The 20,843-nt window shown below is 38.3% G+C and overlaps 1 protein-coding gene across 3 annotated transcripts; it reads left to right on the forward strand.

Annotated features, from left to right (window-relative positions):
* Positions 1 to 379: 379 nt before the first annotated feature.
* SLITRK5 (SLIT and NTRK like family member 5) lies at positions 380 to 19,750 on the forward strand. 3 transcript variants are annotated; one of them, XM_088159814.1, is made up of 3 exons: positions 382 to 456; positions 1,877 to 1,971; positions 2,954 to 19,750. In XM_088159814.1, exon 3 carries the CDS (start codon positions 2,962 to 2,964, stop codon positions 5,827 to 5,829), a length of 2,868 nt encoding a protein of 955 aa, XP_088015940.1. In that variant the 5' UTR covers positions 382 to 456; positions 1,877 to 1,971; positions 2,954 to 2,961; the 3' UTR covers positions 5,830 to 19,750. The 3 variants fall into 3 exon arrangements, with proteins under 3 accessions (XP_088015942.1, XP_088015940.1, XP_088015941.1); XM_088159816.1 differs by lacking the exon at positions 1,877 to 1,971 and having other exon boundaries at positions 380 to 456; XM_088159815.1 differs by lacking the exon at positions 382 to 456 and having other exon boundaries at positions 877 to 1,971.
* The last annotated feature ends 1,093 nt before the right edge of the window (positions 19,751 to 20,843 follow it).

Here is a 20,843-nt window from a genome sequence, read left to right on the forward strand (position 1 = left end):
CGGCACTCCGCCCCCCCTCCGCGCCCCCCCGCACCCGCTCGGCGCCGCCGCCCCGCCCTCGCTCCCCTCCCTCCGCCTCCCCGCTGCGCTCGGCGGCGCGGGCACAGCGCGGCGCTCCGCCGGCCCCCCCCCCTCCCCTCCGCCCCTGCCGCGCGGGTGCGCGCCACAGTGCGCGTGCGTGGCGGGCGCGCCCCCGCGGCTCCCCGGGCGCGCGCGCGCGCGCGCCTGTGTGAGCGCGAGTGTGCGGCGCGTGTGCCCGCGTGTGCGCGCCCCTGAGCGCGCGCTGTGCCTCGGCGCCGCCTGCGTGCGGGGGGTGCCCGTGCGCGCTCCGCACCGAGCTCCCCGGCGCTGCCATCCTCGCCTCCGCCGCCCCGGCGGCTCCGCGCAGCGCCCGCGCAGCGGGTCGGCATCTTCATGGGCTGCCACCATGCTTGGGCCCTGGAGATTTCGGGCGAAGTAAGTACCGGGGTTGACTTTTCTCTCGTTCTCTTTCCCTCCTTTCTTCCTCCCTTCCTCGTTTCCCCCCCCGCCCTCCCCGCCCCTTCCCCGCCGGGTCTTTCCTCGCTGTTGCTTTCCACCCCCGGTTCCCCGCCGTTTGCCCCCCTCCCCCGAGAGCCATTTCTCCCAACTCGGGGTGCTGCTCAGTTGGGTGGCAGTGTCCGGCTGGGGCTGCTCGCTCGCTGCTGCTGTCGGCGGTACTGAAAGCTGCTTCCAGCCGGATATGCAGTGCGGTAATCTAAGGGTTGAACTCTTCGGGGAAAAAAAAAAAAAAAAACCACACACGCAAGAAAAATCCCGATGCAACCCCTTTCCTCTTCTCCCCTCCCCCCCGTCGCCCCCACCCCCCGCCCCCCCCAATCTGAACCTCTGTAGGGAGCTGGCGAACAGCAGCACACAGTCATCACAGAGGGGTTTCCAGGGCGGGATTGCAACCTTGCATATAGCCACTACAACTTTATTTTCTTTACCTCCCATCCCCCGCCTTTTTCTTTTTTTTGTCAGAGAAAGGGGAAAGGGAGAGGGAGGGAAAATTGTATTTGCCTCCTTTACTAACCATAATTGAATTAAAGTTGTAAAATGCCTGGGAGTTTAACACTGACCGGGCAGGTTTTCAATAGGTTGTCATTGTGGGCTTTTTTTTTCTTCTCCGAAGAACTGTTGGTTAATGGATGAATGGATCTGATCGAGCTGAGAAAAAATATGCTAGATACATGCCTTTGAGTAAGATTTCTGCTGCCTTTATGCAGTGAAGCCTTTCTGCTTTGAGTAATTCCGATCCAGTTGACGTCTGGTCAGAATTAGAGAGAGATTCACGGAGACTTCCGATTTCTTGCTGCATGATTGCCTTTGCTGCAAGTGCTAGTTTTGCAGCCTTGAACCTGATGCCACAGGAGATGTCTTGCAGTACTGAGACTTCTCGTTTTTTAGGATGCGTTCCTCCAAACCAGAGTTGTGTCATTAGGATTAGAGCTCTGAGGTGGATGATAGAAAATGCAAGCCTGCTCCAAGATCCCAGCATTTAAGCCTGATGATTTATTAGTCTTCCCCTACTGACACGCAAAATGCATTTATTTTCCCTATTCATATTGCTTTTAGACTAGTAGAAGAAAGCCACGAGGAGTCAGAAAGACGGCAAAATAAAAGGAATGGATTTGTTTCCAGCTAGGTGGAATTCGGGCATTAAATTACTGACGTAGGTCAATGGTAGGGTTTCCCTTCTACCCTCCTCGGCTTTTAATCAGCCTGGATGTCTTCTCCCCTAAAGGATGAAGAGCACTGACAGCCATCGCTGCTTATAATCAGTAACTCTGATGTTTGGAGTGTTGGCAATGAGATATTTTCATGAGACCTATTTAGATCTTTCCACTCCTACCAGGCTAGTTTTGCAGAACATTGGGAATAAGCGCTATGTCAGATATGGATGAGACTCCGAAGATGACCTGCATGTTTTACATTTTTCACAAATTTTGGGTGAGTGGTTAAAACATTTCTTTTGAGAGTATGCATGTGTGTGTGTGAGAGAGTGAGAGAGAATGGGAGACTTCTGCTTGAAATGAGCTCTGTTACATTGTGTATAACTTGGGAGGGGATCAAATATCAATTAATATTATTTCCTTTTGTAAAGATACAAAATTTCCGTAAGTGAAGAGAGCTGTTAAGTGCACTGAAGTAGGAGGTTAATGTATTTAATGTCATTACAGAAGAATTCCTGCACAAAAGTCATCTGGGGGTGCGCGCATGTGTGCATGTGTGCGTGTGCGCGTGTGTGCATGTCTGTGTGGGTGGGTGTGTGCTTTGTAAATGTATAGCTAGGAAAAAAACCACCAACATAAAAGAGTTTTAAGAAATGTGTGATGTGGAGAATGTGTCAGTATTCCCTCTGTTGAATTAAGATGCCATTTTCAGCACTGAGCATTTTTCCTTGGATTCCTACCATGGTATTTCCACCACCGGTTAAAAATCAAGGTAAAAGGAGGGGAAGACCTTGGTGCACTGGTTCAGCAGGGAGGTTCTGAAGGGAAGAGAGAGCTGGGTAATAGGGGAGGTGGGAAACCTCATAAAATGGTGTTCCTTTTCTCTTAAATTAGAAACGTGAAACTGAACTGACAGCCATTTTATGTATATTTATGGGGCTGGTTGTGAAAAGAAAATCCAAAGCATTGAAATTCGCCCCACACAAACAGAACCAGAAAAATTCCTACTGTGACCTCACCTTTTTAGACACTGCAGGCATTTGACTCACAAGGAGTTGCCTATCAACCCTTTAATCAAGGCATGTCATCCAGTTTTCAAAAGTGTGGGAATTAGAAGTGACAGGAGTGGGTATTTTTTGTTTGGTGAACAGTCCATTCTCTACCCTACTGAAGACATAGATAAACTTTGTTTCCATTTCAAATGTTATGGGGGTACTCTATTATGCTACTTTCTTTTTTTCTTCTCCTTATCCTTACAGGAAATAAAATGTATGCTTGCTGCTCTACAGTAACTTTGGAACAGGACCTCAACAAAAAAATGCATATCTGGATGCTGCAGACGATCGCATTTGCTTTAACATCACTAGTCCTTTCCTGGGCAGAAAGCATCGAGTATTATGGGGAAATCTGTGATAATGCATGTCCTTGTGAGGAGAAGGACAGCATCTTAACAGTGAGCTGTGAAAACAGAGGGATCATCAGCCTTTTTGAGATCAGTCCACCAAGGTTCCCTGTTTACCACCTCTTGTTGTCTGGGAACCTTTTGAACAGGCTGTACCCAAACCAGTTTGTCAATTACACGGGGGCTTCAATTTTGCATCTGGGAAGCAATGACATACAAGACATCGAAACTGGGGCCTTTCATGGTCTGAGAGGTTTAAGGAGGCTGCACTTGAACAATAACAAGTTGGAACTTTTACGGGATGACACTTTCCTTGGGCTAGAGAGTTTGGAATACCTACAGGTCGATTATAATTATATTAGCGTCATTGAACCCAATGCCTTCAGCAAACTGCATTTGTTGCAGGTGCTGATTCTCAATGATAACCTCCTCTCCAGTTTGCCCAACAACCTTTTCCGTTTTGTGCCCTTAACTCACCTGGACCTGAGGGGTAACCGGCTGAAGCTGTTGCCCTATGTGGGCCTCCTGCAGCACATGGATAAAGTGGTGGAGCTACAGCTGGAGGAAAACCCCTGGAATTGCTCTTGTGAGTTGATTGCTCTAAAGGATTGGCTGGACAGTATCTCATACTCTGCTCTGGTGGGAGATGTGGTTTGTGAGACCCCTTTCCGCTTACATGGCCGAGACTTGGATGAAGTCTCTAAGCAGGAGCTTTGCCCCAGGAGGCTCATCTCTGATTATGAAATGAGACCTCAGACACCATTGAGCACTACAGGGTATTTCCACACTACCCCGGCCTCAGTCAACTCTGTGGCCACTTCTTCTTCAGCTGTTTACAAATCTCCCTTGAAGCCTCCCAAAGGGACTCGCCAGCCCAACAAGACAAGGGTGCGCCCCACCTCCCGCCTGCCCTCAAAAGACCTGGGATACAGCAACTATGGCCCCAGCATTGCCTACCAGACCAAATCCCCGGTGCCTTTGGAGTGCCCCACTGCCTGCACTTGCAACTTGCAGATTTCTGACCTGGGCCTCAATGTCAATTGTCAAGAGAGGAAGATTGAGAGCATTTCTGAACTGCAGCCCAAACCCTATAATCCTAAGAAGATGTATTTGACGGAAAACTACATTGCGCTGGTACGCAGGGCAGATTTTGTGGATGCCACTGGGCTGGATTTGCTGCATCTGGGCAATAACCGGATCTCGGTCATTCAAGACCGGGCTTTTGGGGATTTAACTAATTTGCGAAGGCTGTACCTGAATGGGAACCGGATCGAGCGGCTGAGCCCAGAGCTGTTCTATGGGCTGCAAAGCCTGCAGTACCTCTTCCTGCAGTACAACGTCATCCGGGAGATAGAGGCAGGCACCTTTGAATCTGTCCCCAACCTTCAGCTCTTGTTTTTGAACAACAATCTGCTGAGGTCTTTGCCAGGGAACATTTTTTCTGGTCTATCTCTCTACAGGCTGAGCCTGCGGAGCAACCACTTCTCCTACCTGCCAGTGAGCGGGGTGCTGGACCAGCTGAAATCCCTGCTGCAGATCGACCTGCACGAGAACCCCTGGGACTGCACCTGCGACGTGGTGGGCATGAAGCTGTGGCTGGAACAGCTCAACACCGGTGTCCTGGTGGACCAGGTTATCTGTGAGTCCCCCAAGAAGTTTGCCCAGAGCGACATGCGGGCCGTCCGGGCGGAGCTGCTGTGCCCCGACTACTCGGACATCGTCGTCTCCACGCCCACGCCGTCCCCGGGCCAGCTGCCAGCCAGGACCACCCCCTCCTCCTCCACCGTGCGCCTCAACGGCACGGCGGCGGCGGGCGGCTCCGCGCCCGCGGGCGGCGCCGGCGGCGGCAGCTCCTCGGTGCCGCTCTCGGTGCTGATCCTCAGCCTGCTGCTCGTCTTCATCATGTCCGTCTTCGTGGCCGCGGGGCTCTTCGTCCTGGTGATGAAGCGGCGCAAGAAGGGCCAGGGCGACCACGCCAGCGCCAACAACTCCGACGTGAGCTCCTTCAACATGCAGTACAGCGTGTACAGCGGAGGCGGCCACCACCACCACCCCCACCTGCAGCAGCACCCGCCCCACCGCGGCGGCGGCAGCGGCGGCGGTGGGGGCGCGGCGCTGCCCAAGGTGAAGACGCCCGCCGGCCACGTCTACGAGTACATTCCGCACCCCCTGGGCCACATGTGCAAAAACCCGATCTACCGCTCCCGGGAAGGCAACTCGGGCGAGGATTACAAAGACCTTCACGAGCTCAAGGTGACCTACAGCAGCCACCCCCTGCCACCCGGGGGAGGCGCGCCGCCGCCGCCCCCGCCGCCAGCGCCCGGCGGGGAGGATGCGCCGGCGCGCAGCCCCGCGTACAGCGTGAGCACCATCGAGCCGCGGGAGGAGCTGCTCTCGCCGGTGCAAGACGCCGACCGGTTTTACAGGGGCATTTTGGAGCCCGACAAACACTCCCCCTCCACGCTGGGTACACCCGGCTCTACCCTCCCCGAGTACCCCAAGCTCCCCGCCACCTACACCTACTCCCCCAACTATGACCTTAGGCGTGCCCACCAGTACTTGCACCCGGGCCCGGGGGACGCCAGGCTCCGGGAGACGGTGCTCTACAGCCCCCCGAGTACTGTCTATGTAGAGCCCAACAGGAACGAGTATCTGGAGCTAAAAGCAAAACTAAACGCAGAGCCGGACTACCTCGAAGTGCTGGAAAAACAGACCACATTCAGCCAGTTCTGAGAAACAGCCCCCTCGCCCCCCGCCAGTCTCAGCAGCTCCTTCTCTAGAGTATTTGTGTTTAACAACCACACGCAAAACAAAGAAACGTAAATGCTGACCTCCCTACACACACACACCTCGCCCCCCCCCCCCCCCCTTTTTTTCCCCCCTTTAATTCATTTTATTGTAGGGTGAAGTGCCTTGGCACAGGACTTTTCAGCTTCGGGGAATGATTCTGAAAGGGTGTGCTGTTCAGTTTGGTTTGGTTTTGGTTTTTTTCTCTGCTACTGCGTTTGGAAATCGGAAACCACCTATTTTGTAAAATGGGCACGACACTGGCATTGTGCGGATATCCATGTGGGTTTGGTGAAGGTGGCAGGAGGTTTCCTGGTTTCTTGTCAGGTCGTGCTTTTGTTTTGCTTTTTTTTTCTTTCTTCCTTTTTTTTTTTCTTTTTTTTCTCTTTATTTTGTGGGGTTTTTATTATTATTTATTTTTACAGACATTCTTTATTTTAGTTTTCTCTCTGGTTGAAGAGTACGGCGCACATTTTCCCCTTTTAGCCATGGGTGAGTCTAAATGGCTTTTATGGAGAGATTAGCACACCCCGACTTTAATACAAGGTTTCCTTTTTTTAAGGATGTGTTTGTATACTTTCTGGACTTTTGAATTAAAAAAAAATATATATTATGATCTTTAAAGGGATCACTGTAGATGTGGACAAATCATTAAAGAGTGCAGAGGTATATGATCCATAACTGGTTAGTGAAAATAACTTATTGATGAAATATTAAAAAAAATATTTTATTGTAGCACCTATTTTTATATGCACATTAGCATTTATCTCTCTTTCCTTCACTATTTTAGGGCCTAATCTTGCAAATTTTTAACTCACTTGAGTATCTGTATTCGTGAAAGAAGTCCCAGCTTAGGCCTTCATCCTGCAGGCACTTAAGCACATGAATAATTTTACCAATGCGTGTAGTTCTGGAGACTCACTCATTGAGCAAAGTTAGTCAAAAGCCCAAAAAATTAGGATAGAGGATGCAGAATTCTTCTTACAAGTAAAAATACTGGAATGTTTAAGTGTTTCTTTTTTTTTTTTTTTTTTTTTCCCAGGATGGGGTCCAAAGTCTGTGGATTGCTTTAAAGTATTGCACTACAGTGAGAGCTTTTTTCCCAAATCTGATATAGTATCAGAAGGACCTTTTAAGATCTCCATAGATAATGCCAGTTATGACTAAATCTTAGCAGACAATCTGAGACATAAAATATGATCACAATAGGAAAAAATAATGTTTCTCTATTGAAAAAAATGTATCTTTTAGCAACCTCCTGCTCAGGAGTCTGGTTGGGCAAACTAGTGAGGGACATGTAGAAGACATTCATTTTATCAGTAAAAAAAAGTTTCATTTTTGATTTATTGCTTTCATTTTTTTTCCTTTTTTTTAAAATTTTGTATTAGTTAACCAAAATATAATGATTTTGCAACTGTTGTAGCCAGTTTATGATTGTTTAGTCGAGTACAATTGCACTTGTACAGATCCACATGTTTACTGGCATCCTGAAAGACCAAATGATGGACTGTACACATCTTTATAAAATGTCTTTACCCCTTTGGGCAGCAGGCAATGGCAAGGATATTCATAAACACAGCATCACTGTAAGATGGGACAACTGATGTCTCAAATGTATCCCAGCACATGTGATTTTTTTAATAGTTTCTGAATAAACACTTGGTAAATATTTCAAATGTAAGATCCTGTAGTTATGAGTATCTGAACTTTAAAATTTCTGGCCAAAATAATCTGTACGTTGGATTCCCTTTATTAGCAATTAAGGCTTATCAAAAAGATCTAATGTTTCTAGGCAAAGCATAATGTGGTCTCCGTTTTTGAAACCTGACATGTGGTAATTACCAGTATATATGACATGGGTCAGAAAGCAACACAGGTATATATGTTTCAACAACATATTGAATAGGATAGTTTTATTTTTGCGTTTTGTTTCCTTACTGAGGTGTTCTTTAATATATGGAACAGGGCAAGTGATACTTCACATGTGTTTTCTTTCTTCATTAGGTTATTATATTTAATATTGTTTCCAGAGTTGCTCACTAGTATATTATTTATTGCAAAGGGTTCTGTTCTATCCTGATTTTCCTACCCATGTACAATCTGTCACTTTCTACAAAAACAAAGCTGTATAACCGGTCTGTTCGAATTCAAGAAAAATGTTTTCTTGGCGTGTGTTCTTCCCTCTATGCCACCCACACTGAGAAAAAGCAAAGAAAAAAAACCAACAAAAAACAAGCATGACTGTATTTAGCTTGGACAGTTTAGTAAGTGGAGTGTTATCTCAGTTTGAAATGCAGAGTTGAGGAGTGTTCTTTTGTCACAAGAGACATAACAAATGGCTATTCTGTTCACTGCTCTCCATCCCCTGCAGACTTCCCATTGACACCAGTGAGAGATGTGTGTGTGGCTGCCTGAGGTGCAGTTTTGGAGCCCTAACTTTGAATTGCTGCCTTTATAACTATTACTGAAACCAGTGGCCTGGTTCTTCTTCCATTTAAGCTCAGTAGAGGCATGCTGTTGTTAAATGAGTATAAGTAAGAAAATTTTCAGCCTCACTGACTTTGCCAGAGAAAGGCTAGCTCAGAAAGGATTGAAGGAGAAGCTCCTGTAAACTTTGTGTCTGTTCATGTGTATATATATCTTTGCTGTGTGATTCTAAACTCATGTTTATGAGTTTGCATAGGTGTCAGTACAAACATAGGATGAGGTCCTTAGTGTGAAAGGTACATTTTGCATGGCATTCTGCCACAAAGAGGCAGCATCCACAAATGAGTAAATGAGCAGGAATTGCTTGGATTTGTAAGAAATAGCTGAAAGAAATCCCTTGACATTCTGTTTATGCTTGCATTCTGACACTGCCATTTCTGAGGTCGATAATACTGCTGATTCCATGTGTTCTACATGCCTTTAATAACTGCTAATGAAGGATTTTTCTTATGATTTACACTATAACCAGAACAATTAATTTAAATCTTTTTGACAACTCACCTTCGGTAGAAAAACACGTTATCGCTTGTGTTACTGAGAAAAAGATTAAATGACATCAATTACCTACAGAAAGTGCGTTCCTGAAGATAAACACTTGGGAAAAAATACAGAATGAAAAATAATATTCTTCAGTCAGTAATCATCCTGAAACATATCTGAAAGGGCTATTTGTGAATGAGTCCTTCAGTGGAAGCTGGAGTTCCCACTTGGTGGCTAAAATGAGGTATCAACTGTGGATCATTATTGTAAGAAAAAGTAGATGGGAATAGAAGCTGGCAAAGGGAGATGTGCTTCTGATTCAAAAAGAGGATAAGAGGTAAAATAATTTGTTTGAAGAAAAATCCACCCTATTTTTACAATTCTGAATATTATTTTAGGTTGGTTATCAGACTGGTTTAGGTTGGTTATTAAAGTGATATTCGCCTCCTTTCTTTCTTTTTGTGTTTTGACAAGTAATGTTGAGCTTACTGAATCATTTGTGTGGCCTCACATTTTATTTCAAAACTGCATAAGAGCATGAAATTCTGTGATGAGCAAAAAAAAAAAAAGGAAGAGAATCCTAGTTTCTCAATGTAATTAATGTAATTATTGGAAACAAAACAAGTGAGAGAGTCCCTTCCCTTCCCTTCCCTTCCCTTCCCTTCCCTTCCCTTCCCTTCCCTTCCCTTCCCTTCCCTTCCCTTCCCTTCCCTTCCCTTCCCTTCCCTTCCCTTCCCTTCCCTTCCCTTCCCTCCTATATTTCACATTTTACTCTCATCTTTAACAAAATGAGCTGAATTTCAAGTGGTTAATCCCAGAAGATATAGCCCGTAATTTCTAGACATTCCTACACACTGTTTCAAACACCAGATGTTATGTCAGTCCTCTCATCAGTTAAAAGTCTGACAAAAATGCAGCTTCCACTTTGGTAGTTCTAGAGCCCACATTCTTGCACCTTTTTTTTTTTTAATATGTATGTCTATCTTTACCATCCAGGATTTTAATGGTCACTTAAGGTTGTGAAAACATGTTCAGTTGATTCTATATATTGCAGTATTTAATTTCTAAATGTTTTCCTATGTTTTAACCTTAATTATAAAGCTTGTAGGTATTTCTTAGGGGTATTCCTTTTAAGAAAGCAGATATAGTGGTATCTTTTCTCGTATCATGTAAAAATTTAATTATGAAAGTAATTTTTTTTAAATGGTAAAAGAGCATAAAAATGCGCTTATGACCCATGGTAAACACAATGTAGAAGATAATCTGGAAAGGCAGGAATAGCTAATTGTGGTTCTTAGAAAATATGAAGGCAAGATCCTGTTTTTGTAGGTTGTTTAGATCTCTATTTAGCTGGAGCTAAAATGTCTGACCAGCATGTTGTTTCTTACAGAAACTTAAGAGTCTGTTTAATGCATATGGTTCCCTCTCAGGGGGCAGAGTCCATTAAGGCACTACATCCTGAAGGACAGGGTAAACAAGAGCTCCTTCATTTTTAGAGGGCAGGTTCTTTATATTGCTCAGTGTCTCCAGGGAACCTGAATAGCCTTTCATTAGGTTAAAGACTGGCATACTGAATTACAGCGTCTCCAAACCAGAGAAGGAGGCTGAAATCTTTTGCTGTCTTATGCAGAACTGAGAATGCTATTGGCACTACTGGCATTAAACAAGAAAAATGGAGAGAGAAGAGAGAGTGAATGGCAGACACAATTCCATAGCTGTCAGCCTTCAAACAGTCATCACATTTCTATTGATTATTTGATTGTAGGGAACTTGTACCTCTATTCTGCAGCAACCACTTACCCTGGAAAATGTAGGACCTCAAGCTAAGAAATGACAAGAGGATGGAGGAGTAGAGGAGTGAGGAGTTTCTGTGAGAGAAGTGGGCGGGATAGCAGCACTCTGAATGGGCAGCCACACTATTTGTTTTTCCCAACCCTTCTAAGGTTTACAATGTGTTTTGCTGAAGAGAGCACACAGATCTCCTTACAGTCCAGCAATACTGTCTTATGTATTTGTGTTTTTCCATTTATGTATAAATAGTATCCTAATATTACAAGTCTCTGCAATTTGTTTCTTTTTCTGTTCACTATTCAGCTACATTTTAGAATATCTAGCAGTATGATGATACTCCAGAAATGCTAAGCACAGTTATGCTTTAGAATAATAGTTTATTCTTAAAACACTGAACAGAACAGAGATAGGACAGAAGAAAAGACATATTTAGGTCCTAGGAGCAAGAGGCGTCTAGTTAATTGAATATACAAAGAAATAAAGTGTAATGAAGTTTGTAATTAAATGGTTATCAAATTAGCTATTTAACTTACGGCTAATGGGCCAAATTTTGCTTCCAGTTGTGTAAGTACACAACTGGATTCCATTGATTTGAGGAACTTGCAAAACATTTCCCTTGCTCTTGTGAGTCTGGCTTTTTGTGATTGAAATAAGTCATTCTCTTAGTATTTCTGTTTTGTACAGTGAAAAATTTGGATACAGTAATTATAAACATTAGTAGTTCTGCTATGTATCTCCAAAATGAATCACATCTATTTCCAATCTGCGGACAAATTAACTGAACACTGATGTAATATGGCACTGCAAAGTTTATCTTGGACCCATGTTGTCCTGATTTTATGGGAAGTACAGTTTACACCCACAGATATACATGTGGCTCTTCAGAATGATGAACCATATGAACAGACAACATACCTCTATTTAATTTTGGGGACTTGGTCCCAAAACCTGGAATTAGGTTAAATACCTATTCATAAAAATTGTTCCCTTTGTGGTGTTTTTGCCATGGAAGATGCAACTACTTCTGCTGCAATTTTGCAGACTTATATTTGCAAGTTTTTAAAATTTTGCAGAAAGCTATAGACCATGTCAAACATAAATGTTTTTGTTTTTTTTTTTTTTTCCTGGCTGGACACAAGATTACTATTTGTATATTATGAGATAATTCTGGGGTTTTTTTCCAAAAATGTCCAGACTGGGATAAGATAAAAAGTTGAAATAATAATTGTGAATTTGAATTATTTCATGTAATAAAATATTTTTTTTCTCGTTATTTCAACAGTATATCTGATTTTATGAACACTAGATCATTAACACATTTGGTAATTTTGTACCAATTCTGTGGCAAAAAGTTTATATTTGAGGAAGGGGACAAAGTATGAGGTTGCTTTTGTCAGACGTCTTATCAACTTAATTCAAAAATACTTAGAGCAAAAGCACTGAGTTAAATTCTTCAAACTTTAAAGGTAAAAGTCAAGTCTTGTTTTTTAATTTCTGAAAACAGTGTTTTATTACTAACTAGATTATTATTTTAACCATCTGTATTTTTTTATCATCTGTACTTTAAAAAATAAACATGTATGTGTATATGTATATATGAAAGTGTATGTGTACACATATATAAATATACATATATATATATATATGTACACCTACACTTATATTTACCTTTATTTCTTTAATTAAAATTGTCTTTACTGTGATGTAAAAATATTTCCATGTGAGTTGTGAGAGCTTTTAGATTTGGAATGAAACAAAAGTTCTTCATAGAGCATGTGTAGGAGACAAATGCTATATCCATGTAATCACCAAAAAGTCAGTCCGGTCCTACAATGCTTCAACTTTTCTAATATAGTAATATAAATTTTGGGTAGGGGTTGCTAGGGGCTAAGGTTTGGGCTCAAATCCAGTTTTCATGTGTCTGAATGTGGCTTGAAGGCATTAATATTCCAGTATTTTAAGCCTTCTACCTTTTACATTTGATATAATACCACATGGCAAAACTGGCCTGAAATTGACTTTCTGTAAATTTACTACCATAGAAATTAATTTTTCCAGTCAAATGGATAAATGGACACATAACAAATTTATTTTTGACAAAGACAAGAGTTCTAAGAAAGGTCTCTCTTTTAGATATCTGAGTTTAATTTTAAAATATTGAATTCATAATGGTGTTTAATTATGCAATTAATTATTATAAGTAATGACAAAGATTTTTTTCTTTTTCTAGATGCTGAACTTAGGTGAGCTAATCAGTTTTTTAGTTACAACTATAGTAAAGCTGTTAGTCCCAGTGGCAGTTGCTTTCTGCTGAAAATTAAAGCAGGGTTATTCTCAGCATTGGTGCTCTTCAGCCATGATACAATTTTATCATTGTAAATTCTTTTTGAAAGATGGAAAATTAAACATTTTAAAAGCATATTCAGGTTGGCAGTTTGCTAAGTTGAATTGAATATGTCATCAAGTTTATCTAATGTTTATTAATTATCCAATTTTGAGCGGTTTTCTCCTTTTTTTTAAACCATATATACATTTCTTTATATGTGATGTAATAATGTGGTTACAAGAGTTTATGTGTAGTTATGTGCAGTGCTGCACATTCAGTTAGGCAGCATCTAGTAACTTATAACAAACCAAAATATCTAGATGACAATATGCCTCACATTAAGCTCAAAAGTCAAGATTATGTACATTTTTCTGTTTTCAAATTTGTAAGAAATACTTACACTAACATCAAATAACTTGAACCACTTTCAAAGAATTAATATTCTGCTGTATCATTTATTCCCAAGTATAAATATCTTCTTTTAGTGATGATGAAAGGTACATCACAGGAAAAATTGCCTGATCAGTATATTTTGTGGTTTTGAAGTGACTGAACATTTTCCATTGATTTTACTTTTTTGGAAGCATGTAATGTCTTTATACTCTGTTTTTTAATTTCCTCTTCCTGTTAGAGACTGTTTATTAGCGTACAATGCATAAGAAAAATCTCTGCTACAAAGGTATTTCAAATCTCAGCTGGTTATAACATCTCTATCAGTTAAAGCTTTGGCTGTTTCTTAAGGTGGTTTTATTTTTTCAGTGATTAAATTATGGTTGGTCTTTTAAGGGTGGATTTTTGCCTTCCAAACATATCATGCAATATAGTCAATTCTGGTGGTGGAAATTATTTTAAATGCTGTATATTGATGGGTTCTTCAAGTTTATAATATTAATGTTTAAAAACATTCTAACTGTTTGAAGGAGAGTTAACAGTTACACATTTTTTATTTTTTTTAATTTTATGTTTCTTTGTTATTCTTTTTCCCCTACACATTACTGAATCAAACTGCCTGCCTTTGCTTTGAAGGCTGCTTATTATTTTAAGTACAGAGCACGGTTGTGTGCAAAGGGATCTAAGCTATTGTTCTTCAGTGTGTTTATTTCTTTTAAAAAAAAATATTGTACTCTTCTAAATAGCTATTGATTTTCTAAGGAGAATCACATGGTCTACATTTCTTCTCTCCTCTCTCCATTCTCACATTGTGAAGGAGTGGTGTGTTTGGTTTTGTAGCTTTTTTGTAGCAGGTGTAACACCTTAAGCAAAATCCTCATCGTTGTCAAAGGAAATTATGTTTTAGGTAGGAATTTTTAAAAAAATTCTACCTATAACATCATTTGTGTAAAGTTGTAACACAAATACATACTTGTATAAACATGCATTTATATGTACATGTCTGGGGCACCACACATTTCAGATTTTTTTTTTTTTACGGTTAATTTTTTTAAATGCACCTTGTCTCAAAGAGAGGATTTGTCATACAATTAGACAGTGCTTATATAATGAAGCTTTCCAGCAGAGTAATTTAAGTCATAAATTAAGTCATCTCCTTATTGACAATTTCTGATTGGTTTGACGTGTTTATTTTTAACTTTTTGTCCTGACAAGTAATAACTTCCAAAAAATAACTGGCAATGTGCCATAATATCATGCTCGATAGTAGAATCTGTTAGTTTTTCCATGTAATATATTACTTAATAATTTTTAATGGTAAGAGTCTACTAATACATATTGTACTAACATGTACATTAATTCTTCCTTAAGAATACTTTTTCCTAAAGAATAAAAAGTTATTACTCTTGCAAAAAGTTTTTTCTAAAAATATGAGAAATGATTAAGATAATGATTCTAAATTCACCAGTTTTTAGAGATATAATTGAATGTATTTATGATGGGTAATATTTTTTCATCTACACATAATCTTATACAATCAATTTGTATATCATTTTCAGTATATTTTATATGATGAATGTTATCTGTAATTAAATATTTCTTAAGACTTCTTGGATTACTAAGAAGTTTTTGTCAGATTTAGTTAGGATCAGAGCTTTAATTATTCAGGAAGAAAATCCCCATCTTATCAGTCTATCTTCGTATTATTTATCTTATGAGCAATTGTCCAAATAATTCAGATTTATTTTTCTTTAATGTTAAAGTATGTACTATTTTTGCCTCATTTGCTGTTTAAAAGTTTGAGAATGATTTACTGCTCTGTATTATCATCTATAGTGAAATACCAGCAAATTCCCATCTTTGGTCTGATCAGTACTATGTAATTTCAATTTACAGTTACATAGTGAATCTGTTTTCTATTATGTTTATCTTAGACTTAGGTACCCTTATCTCCAGGTCTGTGTGTCAATGTAAGGTCTCACAAATGTTCACTTCATCAAAACTCAGCATTGCTTCACAGCCCAAACAGAAAAACATTTAAAACAGCAATGAACACAAAATTTCCAAAGTAGATTTTGATTCTCTGACTACTTCCATATGTGAAAATTTTATTTATGTGAGTTGTCCCATCAGGTTCCATCAGAAATTTTTGTGCGGTATACTTTTATGTTTGGAATTTGGAATTTAAATATATGTCTGACATATACAGACCTATGCCAATACTTAATCTGTGTTCTGGTTTGTCTAATGGAGAAGGAAGTGTTTCTGAACACGTTAGGATTATGATTGCTCTTGCAAAAGTATTTTCTTCCTATGAAAAGGTCTTTTCTGAATTTACTCTTGTAGAAAATATAAAATTAGGTGTGTGTATCAGAGAGCATTTGCATTTTGATATGTTTGAAAAGGCCTGAGGACTTTCAAACCTAAAACCAGTTCAGTTTCTGAAATGCTTACTTTTTGTTTTCAGTTGGATGTTACTGGCTTGAAAAAGTTACTGATAATAATGTTTAAGCCTAATGGCAGAAAGGTGGTAGGAGCGTTAATGAATATTTTTATTTATTATATTTGCACTGTTAAACTATATATATAAGTAGCTATAGGTTCTGAATGTCTTCATTTCATCTTGTTTTCTAAAACAGGGTTGGTTTTTTTATTTATTTGAATAGAGATTGCAGGATTGGAATGAATTATAAAGATGTTAAATAGCTGTCATTCAAATGCTTCAATAAGAATAGTTGTTTTTATTGTTGTTGTTGTTGTTGTTGTTTTCATTAAGCTCAGAAAAAATCAGGTTATATCTATTTTTGGGACTCACAGGGTTTTTAGGAGGTGAGTGAACAATTGCTAAGAGGCCTAGGACCTCTCCGTATTAAAACAAGTTAAATGACCACAGTGGTTAAATGGAACTCATTTTAGTGAGTTCGTGATTTGAGACTACGGTCAATTTTTATATATATGCATTTTAAATACTGAAAAGATTAAAATTGTCAAGGATGCTTATTAATACTGAGAAGCAAGCAGTTATTCTCAGGGCAGAGACTCTTACAGCAAGTAATTTTTGTTACCAGAAGTGAAATCAAGGATTTCAGTTTAACTGTCTAAATGAAAAGATGAAAAAGTAAAAACATACAGAACCTACAGTATTTAAACATAAACAGTATTTCATACTTAGAATATTGCTAAAACTTAAACTTGCAAGTATCTTTTTAGATATGTACAGCTTTTCAACCCTTGATGTCAGATTCTCACATAGAAAAGATATTTTGGCTGTAGTTAGGGCAGTGCAGTCAGAAGAGAGACAGGTATTTTGGTCTGTCTTATTTTATCTAATCTTGGAAAAATCGCTTTGGTTGGCTTTTTTTTTTGTTTTGTTTTGGTTTTTTTTGTTTTGTTTTGGTTTTTTTTGTTTTGTTTTTGTTTTTGTTTTAGTTTTTGTTTTTGTTTTTTTTTTCCCCCATTATGCAGGCATCAAAATTCTTCATGTCAAATTTGGAAATTATGGTGTCACAAAATGTCCCAGAGCCTGGACAAATAATAATCCAGTAGCAGCATTAAAATTGCTACAGCAAACTGAAATATTAAATTAAGATATGATGTTCTGTGACCATGGGAGATATTCGTGAGAGTGCTTTGTCGACAACTAATTGATAATTATGGCTTGTATTCTTCTAACACCTTTCTTCCCAAAGGATCCTAAAGTGCCTTACAAAATTAGGGCCCGTTCCTGCCCTGATTGAAATCAATGGGAGCACTGCCAATGGGAACAGCACTGGGCACTTAGGAAGCTAATAAAAGCTGCATTCAAACATCACTTCTGCCACTGAAATGTGTAACTGTTCAACTTTCACAGCAATACTCCCAGTGGTTTAAGACAGGAAGTGAATATTATCATACAGATTGCAAATTTTAAAAAGAAAGTATGATTTTAAAGGGGTACATGGTCCAAATTAATATTAGTGTTAATAACACTGATTTTGGTTAAGATTTCTATTTGAGTCTTCGTGTAAACAGATATTTTTTGTATTTTTTTTTCTGAAGATCTGAACATTAGTTCCAGTAGGTCTAACAACTGATCCCACTTTCATTATTAATATGTTGTGTACACATATTTTTGAGCTCAGATTTGCATGGTTTTGGTGCAATAATTTTTAAAAAATCAGAAAAACATGACATGGACATACAAGTAATCTATAGTTATTGTATCCTTTTGCTGATTAGTTTTTAATGTCTACCTGAGAAAGCCTGATATTACTATCAGTATTTTATTTGTAAAATATTTTAGTGTCATATTTGTTCAATTTACATATTGAGCTGATGGCTGTGATATGTGGAGGACAGGATTTGATGTCTGCATACCTGAAATTTCAGTTGAAATTAAGTGTTACATCACATATTCTGATATTTTTCTTTATTTTTAATATAGGTATCTTTCATATAAATTTTTTCAGCTACAAAAACATTAAACAGCATACATAGATTAAAAAAAAAAAAAAAAAAAGTGAGAATTAATCCAGGTATTTGTAATACTGTGGAAAGGCCTGAATTGTTTTTCACCCATCACTTTTTTCTCAATCATTTATATTGGTGAATTATATTAGTTAACATTTTAAAAATTATTCCTGTTTAACAGAGGAAAAATTAACTCTTGGACTGTTTTGTTTGTCTCTGGTTAGAGACTTTCAGATCGGCCTGAAAAATAAGCAGCTGAAAGAACAACTAACAATCAGAAATTATCTAGTAGAATATGTAGCAACCGAAGTCTTTGAATCAGAGGAATGCACATACTATATATTCAGCAAAAAGATTTGAGACTACAGGGCTAAATCAATTCAATTCTAGTCTTACTGAATCTTTCTGATCTCACTCAATAAATCTTTACTAATTCTGCCAGCAAAATCATAAAAGATGAAGCTTTGCCTTATTGACCAGATAGAAATTCTTTATATCGTAAATTTGAATAATATATGTACCTTATTAAAACAGCTACCAAAAAAAAAAAAACCAAAAACCCAAAACAAAACAAACACAAAAAAACCCGAAAAAAACCCAACCTACAAAAATCCAAAGAACAAATACCAAAACGACCCCAAAATAAAACCCACAAAACAAAACACATATATAATACCACTTTTTAAAATAATGTTCTCCTTTTCATACTGTACCTGCATAAAATATTTAGAGTGTACCCTGGGTTATCTCTGAACAAAAGTTTTATAAGGTAGTTCATAAAAGGGGTTTCCACAGAAATAACAGTGTATTGTATGCATCTGTTACATAGACGTGGCTTTCAAGTAGTTTTTAATACATAGAAGAAGGCATTCTTTTAGAATGTAATTCATCAGAAGATATAAATGTCATCCTATACTAGAAACACAGAATTTTGCAAACTTTTCTAACAATTAGAACCTTGAAATATGCAAATTACTAAATCTATATGGAATTAACAAGTGCCATGTTTTCTTTCTTACTTTTCTGGCTAGAAATCTCGTATCTTCTCCAGTGAGAATTTTACATAAGTAAAAATAATTTGTCAGAATAGTTTCAGAAAGCTACAGACAGATATGGAAAACAACCACTGAAATTAAGTCAATTAGTTTTGTATTCTATCGTATGTGTTTTCAATAAAAATATTACATTCCTAATACTACTAATTAAGTAATTATTATGTCATAAGCAGACGTTACAGTATAATAATTTTACAAAATGAGTTAAATTAGGGGTTAAACCATCTTCACAAAGAATAAGTCATTGATACGTGTAAGAAAAAAAAACAATAAAACAGTAAAGGATGTTAAATATGATGCCTGGACTTGGGGCTATTGATATATTAAGCTTGATATTGCAGAGTCTCTTTTAGACACAGACACACAAAACTAAGCAAAAAGTAATTATGCAAGTGCTGATGACAGGCTAGGAGGAATTTAGCACTTCAGTGAAAAGAAAGGATTAGATTTTATCCTAAGGGGTAGGATTAGTGTGTGATCTCATGGTCACTTAATAGATTTTCTTTTAGATCTTCCCTAAGGCCTGTTTTTGCTGTCCTTAGGCAGGCCAAACACCCAAAGAAAGCTGTGCACTTTTGCTAAGCAAAGAAGTTTTCCATGTCTTCTGAAAACTTCAAATTATTTATTACATATATATATAATAAAGGGCTAAATGACAGTTACTGAAAAGAAAATTTATTATTAAGTTTTATGCCATTAAGTATCTGGGCCTAAATGACTAATGCAATACAGAGATCACACATCCATCTCATAAGAGAAATAAATTAGCTAGTGTCAGATTCTGCATTCTTTTCTTACTTCCACCTTGCTCAGCAAAGCATTGTAGGATCTGACCTTTAAAATCTTTTGTATTGTATTTCTTCACTAATAAATATTTTGTAAGACTTTACTGGGTGCTACAATACTTTTCATTAATTTCTATTAAACATGTTTTTATTGGCATATCTGTAACCATTATAGGAAATACCAACTTTGTATTAGAAAGTGAGGTAAATATTCCTAGGTTCCTCTTCTTCTTTTTCTTTATTTTCTTTTTCTTTGTCTTTTTTTTTTTTTTCTTTGTATACATACTCAACATAAAAATAAACCCACATCAATTTTCTGGGAAAGTACTATTTTTCAAATATGTTTTAGAAATTGCTAAATAAAAATCTTCCTGACAAACAAAACATGACTGACTAAAATAATAAAAAAAAGCCATTCAACTGATCTGATTCAACTGATATTGAACTAAAGCATTTGTCAAAAGCCTCAAAATTTAAACATGTATCAACAATTTTGAAAAAAATAAACCAAAAAACCACAACCCTGACAAAATCTGTCATAAACAAATAGTTGATCTAGACTATTAGAAACAGCTGAATGCTATCTTATAGAATACCCTGCTTTATATTCTAAAGTTTAATTATAATCCAGAGTAATTAAGTTTATAAAATAAACATTTTCAGGCACAGTCATCTTATAATTGAAAGCTATAGGACTGGATTTTTTACCAATGCATTATGTTGTTTAGGGTTCAGAATAATTTATATAATTAATAATTAGATAATCCTTTAAAATTTATTTTATAGATCTTTAAAACACCATACTAAAAAAAAAAAAAAAAAAAGGCCAAGCGATGTTTTATAATGCAATGTTTTCAAATGGGTTATTGTCAAATAGAATGTATAATTAAAGAGCATATCTATGGCAAAAAATGATGCTTTTAATAGTTAATATATTGCTCATATTTATATTTGCATGCTCTGAAAAATTTTAACTTCCAGAAATTTAGTAATATCACCAGGAGCTACTTATGAGTGTAAAAGTCTTCATATATCTAATCATTTGCAGGACTGAGCCTTCAATTTTTGATTGTTTGCTTAAATGGGAAAAATATCTACTCAGTAGCTACTGGAGCTTTTGAGATCATAAAATTGTTTCATGTATTTCTGCCTAATACTTTGTGCGTTATCCTTCAATGAACAGTGAAGAAAGCAAAT

The sequence above is a fragment of the Sturnus vulgaris genome, chromosome 2 (assembly GCF_052056855.1).
Source record: "Sturnus vulgaris isolate bStuVul1 chromosome 2, bStuVul1.hap1, whole genome shotgun sequence".
NCBI lineage: Eukaryota > Metazoa > Chordata > Aves > Passeriformes > Sturnidae > Sturnus > Sturnus vulgaris.

What these genes read in the sequence shown, in the direction of transcription:
- SLITRK5 (XM_088159816.1), top strand. Translation starts at nt 2,962, where the DNA reads ATGTATGCTTGCTGCTCTACAGTAACTTTGGAACAGGACCTCAACAAA.